Consider the following 16,939-nt stretch of genomic DNA (forward strand, 5'->3'; position numbering starts at 1 on the left):
GTTAACTTTAACAGTCCTGTTAGGCCTATACAAATCAAACGGAACTTAACAGGCCTTCTAAGGACTGATAAATTATTTCACTTTGACAAAAACAAACTTTTTCTTGCCAGCCTAGTTAGCTTAGTTGGTAATGCGTCTGCCTTGTAAGCGCTAGGCCGCGGGTTCGATTCCCGCCCGGGGCGGATTTTATTAGAACGTTTTGTGTTGCATCCTTGTCACATTTGTGAACTACATACCAAATTTCAAGTCTCTAGCGTATACCGTTCCCGAGATATTGTTAAATTACACCGAAAACCGCCAAAAAGCAGTAAAATATTTGCCTTACGATCAGAAAGAATCGTTACCTCAGCCCGTTAGTTCACACTTCACGAAATGTTTTTCGTCCGAAATTATTACTATTCCTTCGAATTTTTATTTTATTACTTACAAAAAAAAGTCGATGCAGTCTGAAAATCCAAAACTTTAAGAGACCTAATCAACCAATAGTGCAATACGTGTACTATAAAATTACCTAGTCACCGCTTTTCAAACAGACTGTGTATTACTGTCATGACCAGATTGACCAGTCACTGACTGCTACCTCTTTGGTCGCAACTAGCCTATTCGCTACTTCGTAAACCCCCTGTGCTGTCATGTCTCGAGACACTCGAGAGGCACTTTGTAAACACCCTATGCTGTCATGTCCACAGATATCATCCACTACTAATAACTAATAAGGCATTAGTCCTAGGATTTATGATTCTAACGGAGACATGATCTGTAATCTATATTCTTATTGTATGTTTGTAACAAGCAAGCGCGTTACCACTGGACCAACCGTGCGCTCGATTAGATTATGAACGAGAAATAAAATTGAAGAGCAAATGGATATAGATGAAGTCACCAACGAGGAATTGTAAAGGTAAAGAAGATTGAATGAAGAAAAAGAAGTTGTGCACACCATAAAGACGAGAAAACTTGAATACTTTGGTCACTTAATAAAAAAAAAATATCTGGTGTGAACATCACACGACTTTCCTTCTCCTATTGAATGATGCTTATTTGAGTGTTCTTTTACCCTAACTTTTACAATATCTCTGTTCAAGATATAATCCGCCGAGAGCGGGAATCGAACCCGCGGCCTAGCGCTTACAAGGCAAACGCGCTACCAACCAAGCTAACTAGACTGGCAATTCAAAACTTCGAGTTCACTTCGTTTGGTCATTTTGATAATCCTTGAATTTCAGCACTTATTAATAATTCCGAGATTGTATTATTGGATTCACTTTAATTAGCATGGAATCTCTCCATGAAATAACCTCCATTTCAGGGGTTCCCAACTTATTGCCAACAGAGAGGGGCGCCAACTTTAAAACATCAGAAAAAACATTGCCCAATTGCCTGGTCTTGTTGTGTCTTGATTGTCCAGCCTAGTTAGCTTGGAAGGTAGCGCGTCTGCCTTGTAAGCGCTAGGTCAAGATTCCCGCCCGGTACGAACTTCAACCTAAAACAGATAAGGTTTGTTCTTGGAACGACTGGTTTTCTCCTGTCCTGTAGGTACTCCTCTCGCTGATTTCGGCCAATAAGTTTTTTATTATTATTTTTTTTTATTTATTTACTGTTTATTTAGTACAATTTACAATCTTACGATCTATGACAAACTGCACTTATTTATAAGGTGAGTCTACATAATGATCCGGCCTTAATGGTGGGTTCCATCAACCTTCTTTTTGGCCCCTGTTAACTTTCTTTTTGGCCCCAAATACTGTTAACTTTAACAGCCCTGTTAGGCCTATACAAATCAAACGGAAGACGGAACTTAACAGGCCTTCTAAGGACTGATAAATTATTTCACTTTGACAAAAACGAACTTTTTCTTTTGAAAAACGGAATCCAGGCTTTGGATTTTTTAGAATTCAAATTCCGTTGTTATTTCTCTGATAGGGGAAGCACCAAAAACAGATGCAAGCATTTTGAAAGCTGATTGGTGCTTTGAATACGTCACTTTCATGATTCAGCTCGAAATTCGAAAACAAATCGCTTCAATTTCAATGCGGATTGCCGGACAAAGGGCAGAAAAAAATCAGGACTTACTAAAGTTGAGCAAATGCATGATCGTGTGCAGCACGCTGTAGCCAAATATAAAGAACCCGGTCATCTTATGAAAGTAGATATGCTGATCCAACGGTAGAAACACGCTGAACCCGCGTGTCCGCAGAAATGTAATACAGTGACGTAACATTAGGACGAGGACGAACATGCAGTTGAAATTGAGACACTGGCCTGGAACATGAGACATGAAAGGGTTAACATTAATACAATTGAAATTGAACATGGACGTGAAGGGGTTAAACCAATCTGGACGTGAAGTAATTGAAATTTAATTACATCAGCACTAGGACGAACATACATTTGAAAATTAGCCTAGAACACAAGACATACAAGGGTAGGTATTGACCCTTGTATAGTCAATTTTTTGAAGAGGTTTGATAGAGAGAACTGTAACTGCTAAGGTCTTATCGTCCCGAAATCGAAGAGAGAAGGAAGACAGGATAGGAGAAAGCCAGCCGGTCCGAGAACGAACATTATCCGTTCAAGATATAATCCGCCGAGAGCGGGAATCGAACCCGCGGCCTAGCGCTTACAAGGCAAACGCGCTACCAACCAAGCTAACTAGACTGGCAATTCAAAACTTCGAGTTCACTTCGTTTGGTCATTTTGATAATCCTTGAATTTCAGCACTTATTAATAATTCCGAGATTGTATTATTGGATTCACTTTAATTAGCATGGAATCTCTCCATGAAATAACCTCCATTTCAGGGGTTCCCAACTTATTGCCAACAGAGAGGGGCGCCAACTTTAAAACATCAGAAAAAACATTGCCCAATTGCCTGGTCTTGTTGTGTCTTGATTGTCCAGCCTAGTTAGCTTGGAAGGTAGCGCGTCTGCCTTGTAAGCGCTAGGTCAAGATTCCCGCCCGGTACGAACTTCAACCTAAAACAGATAAGGTTTGTTCTTGGAACGACTGGTTTTCTCCTGTCCTGTAGGTACTCCTCTCGCTGATTTCGGCCAATAAGTTTTTTATTATTATTTTTTTTTATTTATTTACTGTTTATTTAGTACAATTTACAATCTTACGATCTATGACAAACTGCACTTATTTATAATAATAATAAAAAAAACTCTATTGTTATACAGTTCCCTCTGTCAAACCACTTGATTATCCGAGTGGGTATTTTAATTATTTAAAACCTTCTTTGCCCTCCTTCAGAAAAGGTCTACGTCCCCCTAACGGTCCGAGGGCCCGAGGGGGCACCCCCTGATGTTTGAGAACCGCTGGACGCCTATCTAATATCTTTTATCTGTTTGCCGGGCTGAATATTTTTGCATCTAATTTCTAGCTTTTTATTTTACAAGTCTACAAGAGTTGTGTTATATCTAAAATCTCTATAGGTTATGCATCTAAGTCAGGAGTTCCCAAAGTTTTGAGTACCCCATACCAACCCATCAGGATTCAGGATAAAATCCGCCCCGGGCGGGAATCGAACCCGCGGCCTAGCGCTTACAAGGCAGACGCACTACCAACTAAGCTAACTAGGCTGGCTGGTCGAAAATTCAATTTTTATTTTCCGTTCTAATGAAAGAGTTCAAAGATGTATGACGTCAGACTTTACGCAGTGGTTTTTTTCGTCCGCTAGGTAGCGCCAGTATGCAAGCACGTTTGCGGAGGAGCAGAAAGAAATGCGCAGAAACGTATTGCTCGCGAGGGAGCTTTGCTCGGGACATTTGATGTGACGTCATCGTGTACGGGAGCGTATGCCGTGACGTCAAAGTTCACGATTTACCGGTAAGTCCAATATAAAATTACTTAGTCACTGCTTTTGAAACGTACTGTGTATTGTCTCCCTGGAGCAGTAGTAACTATTTACTAAACACCTTGTGCTGTTATGTCCAAATATCATCGAATAGTGCAATACGTGTACTATAAAATTACCTAGTCACCGCTTTTCAAACAGACTGTGTATTGCTGTCATGACCAATCACTGACTGCTACCTCTTTGGCCGCAACTAGCCTATTCGCTACTTCGTAAACCCCCTGTGCTGTCATGTCCAGAGATATCATCCACTACTAATAACTAATAAGGCATTAGTCCTAGGATTTATGATTCTTACGGAGACATGATCTGTAATCTATATTCTTATTGTATGTTTGTATGTTATATATCCCTATTGTATGTTTGTATGTTCTCTGGATAATTAATGATCTGTTAACCCGTACATAACCTAACCTCTGTGATCCGTGATTCCGCGGTTAAATCAAGGTAGATGCGTATACAGTACTTACAATCCGTGGACGTCGGTCCACACTGTCTTGCAGTTTCGACGCCATAGACGGTGATATTCCACGTCGACCAATGAATAGTTAATTTGAACCTAATCCTTCAATTATTTTCTATAAATATTAAAAAGTTGGGCATTTGCGTATACAGTACTAACTTAAAATCCGTGGACGTCGGTCCACACTGTCTTGCAGTTTCGACGCCGTAGACGGTGATATTCCACGTCGACCAATGAATAGTTAATTTGAACCTAATCCTTCAATTATTTTCTATAAATATTAAAAAGTTGGGCAACTTTTAAGAACATAATACCCAACACTTGGTACAACAACTTAAAATTATAACAATCTGCTATTTTTTATTTTACAAAATTAATTTTGTACTTTTTTTTTTACTTTTCAATTTCTTCTAGTTTCTTTTCCTTTTCGTCACCTGCCTCGATGCCGTAACGATCAAGGTAACTTGCCGGGTACAGTATGAAGCCCAAATGTAGGTGCCACTGCAAAGTATGTCTTGTTTTAGGAAGGTACACCAAGTTTCATTACATGATGACGAGTTTGACAGACATTTTATAATGGACTAGCTAAATTCCGCTAGTTCATTCCGAGGCATGGACGAACTTGTAGAAAATAATAAAAAATACGGTCGCGCTGCGCGCTCCCTATTAGCTGCATAGTTATCAAACTAAATAACTAAAACATAAACGAAACTCAAAATGTTGGTCGAGAGCGGAACATTTCTCTCTCGCAGTCTCTGCTTCCTGTGTATTTCTTATGGAACTCATGTCACTCATCCATTTAGTGGTCTTGCTCGGCGTAGCTTAACAAAAACGAACCAGAAAATAGCCTATAACCTTCACGGGAGTGCAAGCGCAATAAGTTCTAAGTTTCATAGCAATCGGATGAGCGGTTTGGCCAGGCATAAAGTCCGAACAAACAAACAAACACACACACAAACATTCATTTTTATATATTAGATAATTCGAAGGTGCGGGCTGCATGCGGGCTGCGGGCCCGCACCTTGGTACCGTACCTTCCTAAAACAAGACATACTTTGCAGTGGCACCTATATTTGGGCTTCATACCAAGAAGAAGTATCCGAGTCTCCGAACTTATCAAACGACCCTCGTATGAGCTTTGGGTCCGATTTTTTTGTCATTTATGAGCTTTTAGGAATTCGGAAGAGATTTGATATCAATATAATATGAGCTTTAGATTTTTTTTTCTTTCTTTTTGATCATTTATGTATGAGCTTTTAAGGAATTCGGAAGTCGGGAGAGATTTGATCAATAATTTATTATCTAACACTTTTTTTTTAAAAAGAGGTTTGACAGAGGGAACTGTAACTGCTATGGTCTTCTCGTCCCGAAATCGAAGAGAAAAGGAAGACAGGATAGGAGAAAGCCAGCACAAAAGTGCTAGCTATTCCCTTTTATTTCGCCAATACTTATTGGAGTAAAAGTTATCTGAAAAGGCTACTTTCTCTGTGGATTATAATATCTCTAGATTCTCTAGTAGCGCGGTCAAACTTTTTTTTTTTCACTTCTCGAGGCGGAGCGCTCCCGCGCTCCTTAATTTTGTACTCACCGCAGGCGCGGGCGAAGATGACGTAATAGTTTACAAAAGTGCTAGCTATTTCCTTTTATTTCGCCAATACTTATTGGAGTAAAAGGTATCTAATAAAAACGGCTACTTTCTCTGTGGATTATAATATCTCTAGATTCTCTAGTAGCGCGGTCAAACTTTTTTTTTTCACTTCTCGAGGCGGAGCGCTCCCGCGCTCCTTAATTTTGTACTCACCGCAGGCGCGGGCGAAGATGACGTAATAGTTGGACTTGCGGAACACATACATGCGGGATGTAAACAGTACTATATTCACTAGCAGGTAGAAGAACATGAAGCCCAGATAGACGTAGTTGTTCTTGATGTAGGGGAGGGTGAGCTGGTAGGGGCGTAGGGCGATGAGTTGAGAGAGGCGGGATTGGTTGGCCAACTTTTTGGGTTTGGGCGGGACGAGCCAGCGATCGATACTGTGGAGAAGAGACGAACATTAAGGTGTGTCCGCACTCCGCACATAGTCGACCGGGCGTCGATCGATGTATTCGATCTGGACTGAACTGTCCACACTGTCTCGATAACGTTTCTCCTCGTCGATCAATGGCTGGTCGATTATCTTTGGACACACCTGTAACTTCCGAACAGAGGTATGTCCAAACAAACATAGTCGATCGACGAGGTAAATCTATGTTGTCGAGGCAGTGTGGACGGGTTCAGTCGACATCGATGGACAGACGGTCGACTGCGTGTGGACACACCTTTAGAATGGAGAGAACTTTCCCTTCGAAGGAAATTTTATGCACAAGTAGCAAAAGGGAAATTTTAATTCAGGAGATAATTTCTTCGAATTGAATGGGTTTTATTCATAAATAATATGGGTTGAAGTGTGTCCAGACATAGTCGACCGGCCGTCGACCGACGAGGAGAAACTATGATGTCGAGGCAGTGTGGACGGTTCAGTCGTCGTCTATGTGTGGAAAAGTGAACACACATTAAGACTTTATACTTTTTTTAATGATGTCTGTGCCAGCCTACTTAGCTTAGTTCGTAGTGCGTCTGCCTTGTAAGCGCTAGGCCGCGGGTTCGATTCCCGCCCGGGGCGGATTTTATCCTGATGGGATAAAAGGGCGATGAGTTGAGAGAGGCGGGATTGGTTGGCCAACTTTTTGGGTTTGGGCGGAACGAGCCAGCGGTCGATACTGTGGAGAAGAGACGAACATTAAGGTGTGTCCGCACATAGTCGACCGGCCGTCGATCGATGTATTCGATCTCGACTGAACTGTCCACACTGCCTCGATAACGTTTCTCCTCGTCGATCAATGGCTGGTCGATTATCTTTGGACACACCTGTAGCTTTTGAACAAAGGTATGTCCAAACAAACACAGTCGATCGACGAGGTAAAACTATGATGTCGAGGCAGTGTGGACGGTTCAGTCGACAACGATCGACAGACGGTCGACTATGTGTGGACACACCTTTAGAATGGAGACACACCTTTAGAATGGAGAGAACTTTCCCTTCGAAGGAAATTTTATGCACAAGTAGCAAAAGGGAAATTTCAATTCAGGAGATAATTTCTTCGAATTGAATGGGTTTTATTCATAAATAATATGGGTTGAAGAGTGTCCAGACATAGTCGACCGGCCGTCGACCGACGAGGAGAAACTATGATGTCAAGGCAGTGTGGACGGTTCAGTCGTCGTCTATGTGTGGAAAAGTGAACACACATTAAGACTTTATACCTACTTTATTGCACACCTAGACCATAAAAGGAATATTCCTACCAAATTTCAGCTTTCTAGGTGTTGTGGTTCTGGAGATAGAGCGATCAGTGTGGAACTATGAACTGTGAACTGTGAATGGATGAATGTGAATGGATCTTGTTTTTATAATACTTTATAATGATGTCTGTTCTCACCTTATAGATAGATTCTCCAGTAATCCACCGTGCTTCTCCAGTTGATTCTTCAGACTCTCATACGTAATGGCTCCCCTATTCTCACTGTCCGCGTCCTCAAACAGGGCCATGGTCAAATGATCTATCTGTTCTTCGGAAAATTGCATGCCATTCTCTTCCATGCATGCGCGCATGACATGCTGCAACTCCTTGTGCTGAATTAGACCATCCCCTGCGAGAATTAGAATCAGTATAAGATAAGTGTACGAGTATGACATTACAGAGCTCATAAGCACCCAGAGCTAAGGGTACATTAAATGATCTTAGAGCCGAGTTCGAGATAGTACGCTGAATGCGCCAGTTCCTAATAATCCTAATGCGTTTTTTTTTAGCCCCCCCCCCGGACTCTGTCCGGCAAACTGATGCATAAATTACTCACCATCCAAATCATAAACGTCCGGCAAACTGATGCATAAATTACTCACCATCCAAATCATAAACGTCCGGCAAACTGATGCATAAATTACTCACCATCCAAATCATAAACCCGGAACAGGAACTTGATCTTATCATCCGGACTCTGTCCGGCAAACTGATGCATAGCGTCGATAAATTCCTGCAGGGAGTGTTGAAATATTTGCAACCGAAAAACGAGTACAAATTTTTGTCGATGGTGGGATTCGAACCCGGGACCTTCTGCATGGCAGCAAGCGCATTAACACTAGACCAACCGTGTCTGACTTGTAATTCTTCTCCATTTCAGGTTTGAGCCGAAGAAGGGGTTCTTCTGTCAAGTGCTGAAAGCCCCTATTTCAATGTTTGAACCTGGCAATATCATCTTACACACCCGATTAGTCCAAACTTGTGGACCAAATTCAGAGTCCAGTCTTTCAGAGTTAGTAAGTTGTTGTTGTAGCGGCTTTAGCTTTCGCCGAATGGCGATAGCAGAATAAAGAAAAGATGTCTTTTTGTATCTGCTATACACCGGGGTGATGGTCTCTAGCTCTAGCCATGTTAAATTGGCTGGCTCGTCCTAAACCGCAGTCAACCATCGTGAGGACTTGTGCTTGGTCTTTTTTTTTGCTTAACCCCACACACAAAAAGCCCAAATTGAGGCTTAGGTGTAGGGGCTGGCCAGCCCCAAAGGACGGGTTGAGCTTCTACGAATCTGTGCTTGGTCTTTAAAAGCAGAGAAAACCCTTTGAGGAACTGCCAGCTTGCTGGGCTGGTTAGGGTTAGCTGTTCTCCTCCCTGTTTATAGTCCCACAGCCAGACGCTAGTCTTCTCTCTGTTTAACGTCCCCTAGCCAGACAAAGAGTTAGTAAGTCGATCGCAAGACTGTATTTGAAAATTCAAGTCGATCTTCCTCTGAAAAGGTTGGGCACCCCTGGTTTAGTGGACGGTGGATTTCATGTACAGAATCAGTGGATTTATGCCTGTTTGCCTTACGATCAGAGAGAATCGTTACTTCAGCCCGTTAGTTCACACTTCACAAAATGTTTTTCGTCCGAAATTATTACCATTCCTTCGAATTTTTCTAAGTTGGCAATGTGACCACTCCAATTCATTTGTATACGCCTTACAAACAAAAAAACGGATATTTCCAACCATTTCCCGATTTTGAAAATTTGGACCGATTGCAATACTTTCATTACTAGTATAGCTCGCTATACTGTAGTAATAGAAAGTAAAAAAACGATGCAGCCTGAAAATCCAAAACTTCAATAGATCTAAGTCGCACGACTCCAGAGGTCTCTATCATTTTCAAAGGTTTGGGTTTTCGCGTTACTATACTCGCGCGTCTACGCTCCTAATGTTCGACGGGCTTCAGTCTTCAGACCGTCTGAGACCTAGCTCGCTCCACTTTCAATAATTAGAATACTTTTCATTTATTTACATAAATGTAAGCGCTAGGCCGCGGTTTCGATTCCCGCCCGGGGCGGATTTTATCCTGATGGGATAATGTTCGTTCTCGGAACTGCTGGCTTTCTCCTATCCTGTCTTCCTTCTCTGCTTAAAGTCAACCCGCTAGACACACAGCAGAAACATTGATGAAGGAGATATACGATATACGAGTATAGATATACCAATGCAGAAGCAGAATTCTCATACACTGAGCTTTGCCACCCAACCATTGATAGGAGAGTAGGCCCCGCTCGTAGTTCGGAAGAAAATCGTGTCGTGTGTAGTGGGAACACTCTCATTTGAATTACCTACATTACCTAGACTCCTACAGGACATTCGGGAAAAAATCGGATGAAACTCACTGCAAGTGGAAACAGGCTTTAACATCTAATCTCGTTCTGTGTTCACCAATAAATATGACTTACGTTCTTGGTGATGAGTATCTTCTTGAAGTCATCGCGACAGATTTCCTTTTCATCTCCGACAGTTTGACGAAACAGTTGTTCCAACCATTCCAGATTCCCCTTGTCAAACCCTGAGCGAGGTCTGAAAACAATCAAACATACAGACAAACCAGGTTACGATGAATACGTAGGGACGTATGGGCGACAGTTTGACGAAACAGTTGTTCCAACCATTCCAGATTACCCTTGTCAAACCCTGAGCGAGGTCTGAAAACAATCAAACATACAGACAAACCAGGTTATGATGAATACGTAGGGACGTATAGGCGACAGTTTGACGAAACAGTTGTTCCAACCATTCCAGATTACCCTTGTCAAACCCTGAGCGAGGTCTGAAAACAATCAAACATACAGACAAACCAGGTTATGATGAATACGTAGGGACGTATAGGCGACAGTTTGACGAAACAGTTGTTCCAACCATTCCAGATTACCCTTGTCAAACCCTGAGCGAGGTCTGAAAACAATCAAACATACAGACAAACCAGGTTATGATGAATACGTAGGGACGTATAGGCGACAGTTTGACGAAACAGTTGTTCCAACCATTCCAGATTACCCTTGTCAAACCCTGAGCGAGGTCTGAAAACAATCAAACATACAGACAAACCAGGTTATGATGAATACGTAGGGACGTATAGGCGACAGTTTGACGAAACAGTTGTTCCAACCATTCCAGATTACCCTTGTCAAACCCTGAGCGAGGTCTGAAAACAATCAAACATACAGACAAACCAGGTTATGATGAATACGTAGGGACGTATAGGCGACAGTTTGACGAAACAGTTGTTCCAACCATTCCAGATTACCCTTGTCAAACCCTGAGCGAGGTCTGAAAACAATCAAACATACAGACAAACCAGGTTATGATGAATACGTAGGGACGTATAGGCGACAGTTTGACGAAACAGTTGTTCCAACCATTCCAGATTACCCTTGTCAAACCCTGAGCGAGGTCTGAAAACAATCAAACATACAGACAAACCAGGTTATGATGAATACGTAGGGACGTATAGGCGACAGTTTGACGAAACAGTTGTTCCAACCATTCCAGATTACCCTTGTCAAACCCTGAGCGAGGTCTGAAAACAATCAAACATACAGACAAACCAGGTTATGATGAATACGTAGGGACGTATAGGCGACAGTTTGACGAAACAGTTGTTCCAACCATTCCAGATTACCCTTGTCAAACCCTGAGCGAGGTCTGAAAATAGACAGGAATTTGATTATTATAATGTTAAGGCGGTCTCTTTTTGATCCCTTGCATCCCGCGTCCATTTTTGTTTAGGATTATTGCACTGCCTTTACTAAATCGTTTTCCTACACTTCAAACATTTCTGATCCTCTTGCGAAGCTCAGGAGTGGTTTGAAAAATAACAGAAAACACATCTTCGCCAATCTATGTACATGGTTAGCTGGGAAGGTAGCCGGCGTTGTAAGCGCTAGTTCACGGTTTCGAATCCGGCCCGGGGCGAACTTCATCCCAGCCTGGGGCGAACTTCATCCCAGCCTGGGGCGAATCGAATCGAAGGTTGAGGGCTTTCAGCTTCGCCACAAATACATAAACAATATTCATGATTTAGATTTTTAAATAGAACCGAAGCTCTAAAGTTTAAGTGCATGAGTACCTATGTAGCTACCTCTAATGACTATTTTCTTCTTTTTGATTAAATTACTACTAGGATTTCATCTCTTTCTTTTTGTAATTGTTTATTAGAATCAAGATTCTCTGTACTAATTGTATTATACATTATTTGCCAGTAAAACATTACAAATTACGAGAATTACAAATACCAGTATAAGCATATACATCAGACATGACAACACAAAACGGAACCAGGCAGTAAAATGATTATATCTAAAGATTCTAAAGCCTGGTACTTACATACAAAACGATTTTTTCTTACGATGGACGATAAAAACCGTTCGTGTGTACATAACACGGTGTAAAATGTCCGTACTGCGAGGAATACCAGACAAAACTGTGCACTTTATCGTACAGATCTGATATCTGATCGTAAAAAATAAATTAAATAAAAAAATAGCAGCGTGTGTAGCACCTAACTCATAACATCTAACATAACTCTCAGCTCATAGCTAACGTAATACTTAACATAATTCACATACCTAAATCACTAAATCATAACTCTTTCGTTTAGGTCGTTTGATAAGTCTGGAGACTTGTGACTTGAACCTTATATTGGGAATAAAGGGAGAACGGGCTCTAGTCTTGATTTTAAATCATTACATGAAAGTAAAATTAAAAAATCAAATCAAGAATAATAATAAACTGAATATCAAACAAATTAGGTAGGTACATAGGTATTCTTTAACCACGATCGAATAAACTACCGGGCTAAAAAATTCCCCGGAGGACGGCCCAGCTTGTTATTACTATAGTAATAAAAAGTATAAGGCTATAAGGGACGGACTATTGTATTCGCTTCGGTGTCGTCTGTCTGTCGGTCTGTCTGTCTGTGCCCCATAGAAGGACTTAATCCAAACCTGGTCGACCTATATATCAAATTAAAGGGTCTTTTTACCAGGATCACGAAAATGGTGGTGCAAATTTTTGTCCAGAAAACCATAAAGCCAAAAATCCAAAAAACTGGTTTTCGGGATTTTTTCACATTTCCTCTCACACAAATGAGCTCTGATCTCGAAATTTGTCGCGACGCCTATGAACTCAAAGCGAGAAAGTTTTAGATAACACTTCAGTCGATCATTTAAGACCGGTTTAGCGTTACCTATGTTAAGCTACGCCGAGCCAAGGCCAATAAATGATGTGTGACTTGAACCTTATATTGGGAATAAAGGGAGAACGGCGCTCTAGTCTTGATTTTAAATCATTACATGGAAAGTAAATCGAAAAATCAAATCAAGAATAATAATAAACTGAATATTAAACAAATTAGGCAGGTACATAGGTACTGATCGAATAAACTACGGGCTAAAAAATTCCCGGAGGGACGGACCCAGCTTGTTTACTTTATTGTCACTCTCTACTACCACCCATTAATTTATATTTACCCCTTTTTTTTCTAGTTAAGCAAGGTCTTCTTACTGAATTGTTAGTTGTATGTATTATTCTTTAACCCATCAAATATACGAGACCTTGTTTAGACTGCTGGGGTAAAGGGACTTTTCAGTCCTATTCGGGCAGGATAAAGCGATAAACAAGGTATATTCTATTCTATTCTATTCTATTCTATTCTATTCTATTCATATCATCCGAGGCTTAGGTGTAGGGGCAAACAGCCCAAGAGGATGGATTGAGCTTCTACGAAATGGGAGAGGTCGACAGAGAGCCTAAATTGAGGAGCTGGGTGCAAAAAGGGCAATAAATGAAAATCATCAAACTGAGATCCTTAACTCTAAAGTTTTCAATTTTTCATCAAAATCCTTGAAAAGTATGTTTACAAAAAACGCTGTAACTCATCGGAAAAAGAAGTTATCACTGCAGTTCAAACGCTGGAAGATAGAGCGCACCACGTTCTATTCAAAAAACTGTTTTACACAAAAAAGGGCAAATAATCCATATTTCCCTTTTTGCACCCAGCTCCTCAATTCATCGTGGAAATTTCAAAGTAACGGGATCCCAACATATTTTGTGGATCGGACCTAAAGGCCCCGCTCGTAGTTCGGAAGAAAATCGTGTCGTGTGTAGTGGGAAAAATCTCATTTAAATCACCTACATTACCTAGACTCCTACAGGACATTCGGAAAAAAATCGGATGAAACTCACTACAAGTGGAACACAGGCCTTAAGATCTAATCTCGTTCGGTGTTCACCAATAAATATGACTTACGTTCTTTGTGATGAGTATCTTCTTGAAGTCATCGCGACAGATTTCCTTTTCATCTCCGACAGTTTGACGAAACAGTTGTTCCAACCATTCCAGATTACCCTTGTCAAACCCTGAGCGAGGTCTGAAAACAATCAAACATACAGACAAACCAGGTTATGATGAATACGTAGGGACGTATAGGCGACAGTTTGACGAAACAGTTGTTCCAACCATTCCAGATTACCCTTGTCAAACCCTGAGCGAGGTCTGAAAACAATCAAACATACAGACAAACCAGGTTATGATGAATACGTAGGGACGTATAGGCGACAGTTTGACGAAACAGTTGTTCCAACCATTCCAGATTACCCTTGTCAAACCCTGAGCGAGGTCTGAAAACAATCAAACATACAGACAAACCAGGTTATGATGAATACGTAGGGACGTATAGGCGACAGTTTGACGAAACAGTTGTTCCAACCATTCCAGATTACCCTTGTCAAACCCTGAGCGAGGTCTGAAAACAATCAAACATACAGACAAACCAGGTTATGATGAATACGTAGGGACGTATAGGCGACAGTTTGACGAAACAGTTGTTCCAACCATTCCAGATTACCCTTGTCAAACCCTGAGCGAGGTCTGAAAACAATCAAACATACAGACAAACCAGGTTATGATGAATACGTAGGGACGTATAGGCGACAGTTTGACGAAACAGTTGTTCCAACCATTCCAGATTACCCTTGTCAAACCCTGAGCGAGGTCTGAAAACAATCAAACATACAGACAAACCAGGTTATGATGAATACGTAGGGACGTATAGGCGACAGTTTGACGAAACAGTTGTTCCAACCATTCCAGATTACCCTTGTCAAACCCTGAGCGAGGTCTGAAAACAATCAAACATACAGACAAACCAGGTTATGATGAATACGTAGGGACGTATAGGCGACAGTTTGACGAAACAGTTGTTCCAACCATTCCAGATTACCCTTGTCAAACCCTGAGCGAGGTCTGAAAACAATCAAACATACAGACAAACCAGGTTATGATGAATACGTAGGGACGTATAGGCGACAGTTTGACGAAACAGTTGTTCCAACCATTCCAGATTACCCTTGTCAAACCCTGAGCGAGGTCTGAAAACAATCAAACATACAGACAAACCAGGTTATGATGAATACGTAGGGACGTATAGGCGACAGTTTGACGAAACAGTTGTTCCAACCATTCCAGATTACCCTTGTCAAACCCTGAGCGAGGTCTGAAAACAATCAAACATACAGACAAACCAGGTTATGATGAATACGTAGGGACGTATAGGCGACAGTTTGACGAAACAGTTGTTCCAACCATTCCAGATTACCCTTGTCAAACCCTGAGCGAGGTCTGAAAACAATCAAACATACAGACAAACCAGGTTATGATGAATACGTAGGGACGTATAGGCGACAGTTTGACGAAACAGTTGTTCCAACCATTCCAGATTACCCTTGTCAAACCCTGAGCGAGGTCTGAAAACAATCAAACATACAGACAAACCAGGTTATGATGAATACGTAGGGACGTATAGGCGACAGTTTGACGAAACAGTTGTTCCAACCATTCCAGATTACCCTTGTCAAACCCTGAGCGAGGTCTGAAAACAATCAAACATACAGACAAACCAGGTTATGATGAATACGTAGGGACGTATAGGCGACAGTTTGACGAAACAGTTGTTCCAACCATTCCAGATTACCCTTGTCAAACCCTGAGCGAGGTCTGAAAACAATCAAACATACAGACAAACCAGGTTATGATGAATACGTAGGGACGTATAGGCGACAGTTTGACGAAACAGTTGTTCCAACCATTCCAGATTACCCTTGTCAAACCCTGAGCGAGGTCTGAAAACAATCAAACATACAGACAAACCAGGTTATGATGAATACGTAGGGACGTATAGGCGACAGTTTGACGAAACAGTTGTTCCAACCATTCCAGATTACCCTTGTCAAACCCTGAGCGAGGTCTGAAAACAATCAAACATACAGACAAACCAGGTTATGATGAATACGTAGGGACGTATAGGCGACAGTTTGACGAAACAGTTGTTCCAACCATTCCAGATTACCCTTGTCAAACCCTGAGCGAGGTCTGAAAACAATCAAACATACAGACAAACCAGGTTATGATGAATACGTAGGGACGTATAGGCGACAGTTTGACGAAACAGTTGTTCCAACCATTCCAGATTACCCTTGTCAAACCCTGAGCGAGGTCTGAAAACAATCAAACATACAGACAAACCAGGTTATGATGAATACGTAGGGACGTATAGGCGACAGTTTGACGAAACATAACACTTTTAACAGTTGTAGGTTAGGTTCCATTTGTTGCCAAATGTCTCTCACCTGCTATTGGACACTGTTGCCAGAAGTTCCATGATTTGTCTCGGCGTAACCAAACCATCCGCATCTTGATCTACCAATCGGAATACTTTGTCTACAATCTGAAACATGCAACAAATATAGGATTTAAATACAATGTTGTATGTTGTACAATAAGAATACTTACTTACAATTGGTAAATTATACAATAGATCAGTTGCGCTTACTTAGGTGATGTTTCAAAGTCATAGAGCAGGAAAAATGAGGACCAACGGAATTTTTCTTTTTCTTCTAACAACAAATATAGGTAATTATAAAATACAATGTTGTATGTTGTACAATAAGAATACTTACTAACAATTGGTAAATTATACAAAAATTGTTAGAGCCAGCCTAGTTAGCTTAATTGGTAGTGCGTCTGCCTTGTAAGCGCTAGGCCGCGGGCTCGATTCCCGCCCGGGGCGGATTTTATCCTGATGGGATAAAGTTCGTTCTCGGAACGGCTGGCTTTCTCCTATCCTGTCTTCCTTCTCTCTTCGACGATAAGACCATAGCAGTTACAGTTCCCTCTGTCAAACCTCTTAAAAAAAAAAAAAAAAAAAAAAAAAAAAAAATCCCAACAATATCTA

The 16,939-nt window shown here is 41.2% G+C and overlaps 1 protein-coding gene across 1 annotated transcript in view; it reads right to left on the minus strand.

Moving 5' to 3' along the window:
• The window catches only part of LOC103511343, a 68,928-nt gene that overhangs the window by 39,048 nt on the left and 12,941 nt on the right, over window positions 1–16,939 (minus strand). Inside the window, exons 2-14 of the mRNA XM_026825128.1 lie at window positions 16,335–16,432; window positions 13,957–14,077; window positions 12,055–12,158; window positions 11,247–11,351; window positions 10,997–11,101; window positions 10,747–10,851; window positions 10,530–10,601; window positions 10,372–10,476; window positions 10,106–10,226; window positions 8,307–8,409; window positions 7,797–8,007; window positions 6,121–6,350; window positions 2,074–2,262 (exon numbers count right to left, since the gene is read on the minus strand). Of these exons, the coding sequence (XP_026680929.1) occupies window positions 2,074–2,262; window positions 6,121–6,350; window positions 7,797–8,007; window positions 8,307–8,409; window positions 10,106–10,226; window positions 10,372–10,476; window positions 10,530–10,601; window positions 10,747–10,851; window positions 10,997–11,101; window positions 11,247–11,351; window positions 12,055–12,158; window positions 13,957–14,077; window positions 16,335–16,432 (1,669 nt within the window). The remainder of the gene's footprint in view (window positions 1–2,073; window positions 2,263–6,120; window positions 6,351–7,796; window positions 8,008–8,306; window positions 8,410–10,105; window positions 10,227–10,371; window positions 10,477–10,529; window positions 10,602–10,746; window positions 10,852–10,996; window positions 11,102–11,246; window positions 11,352–12,054; window positions 12,159–13,956; window positions 14,078–16,334; window positions 16,433–16,939) is intronic.

Source organism: Diaphorina citri, unplaced genomic scaffold (genome assembly GCF_000475195.1).
Source record: "Diaphorina citri unplaced genomic scaffold, Diaci psyllid genome assembly version 1.1 scaffold704, whole genome shotgun sequence".
Lineage (NCBI taxonomy): Eukaryota > Metazoa > Arthropoda > Insecta > Hemiptera > Psyllidae > Diaphorina > Diaphorina citri.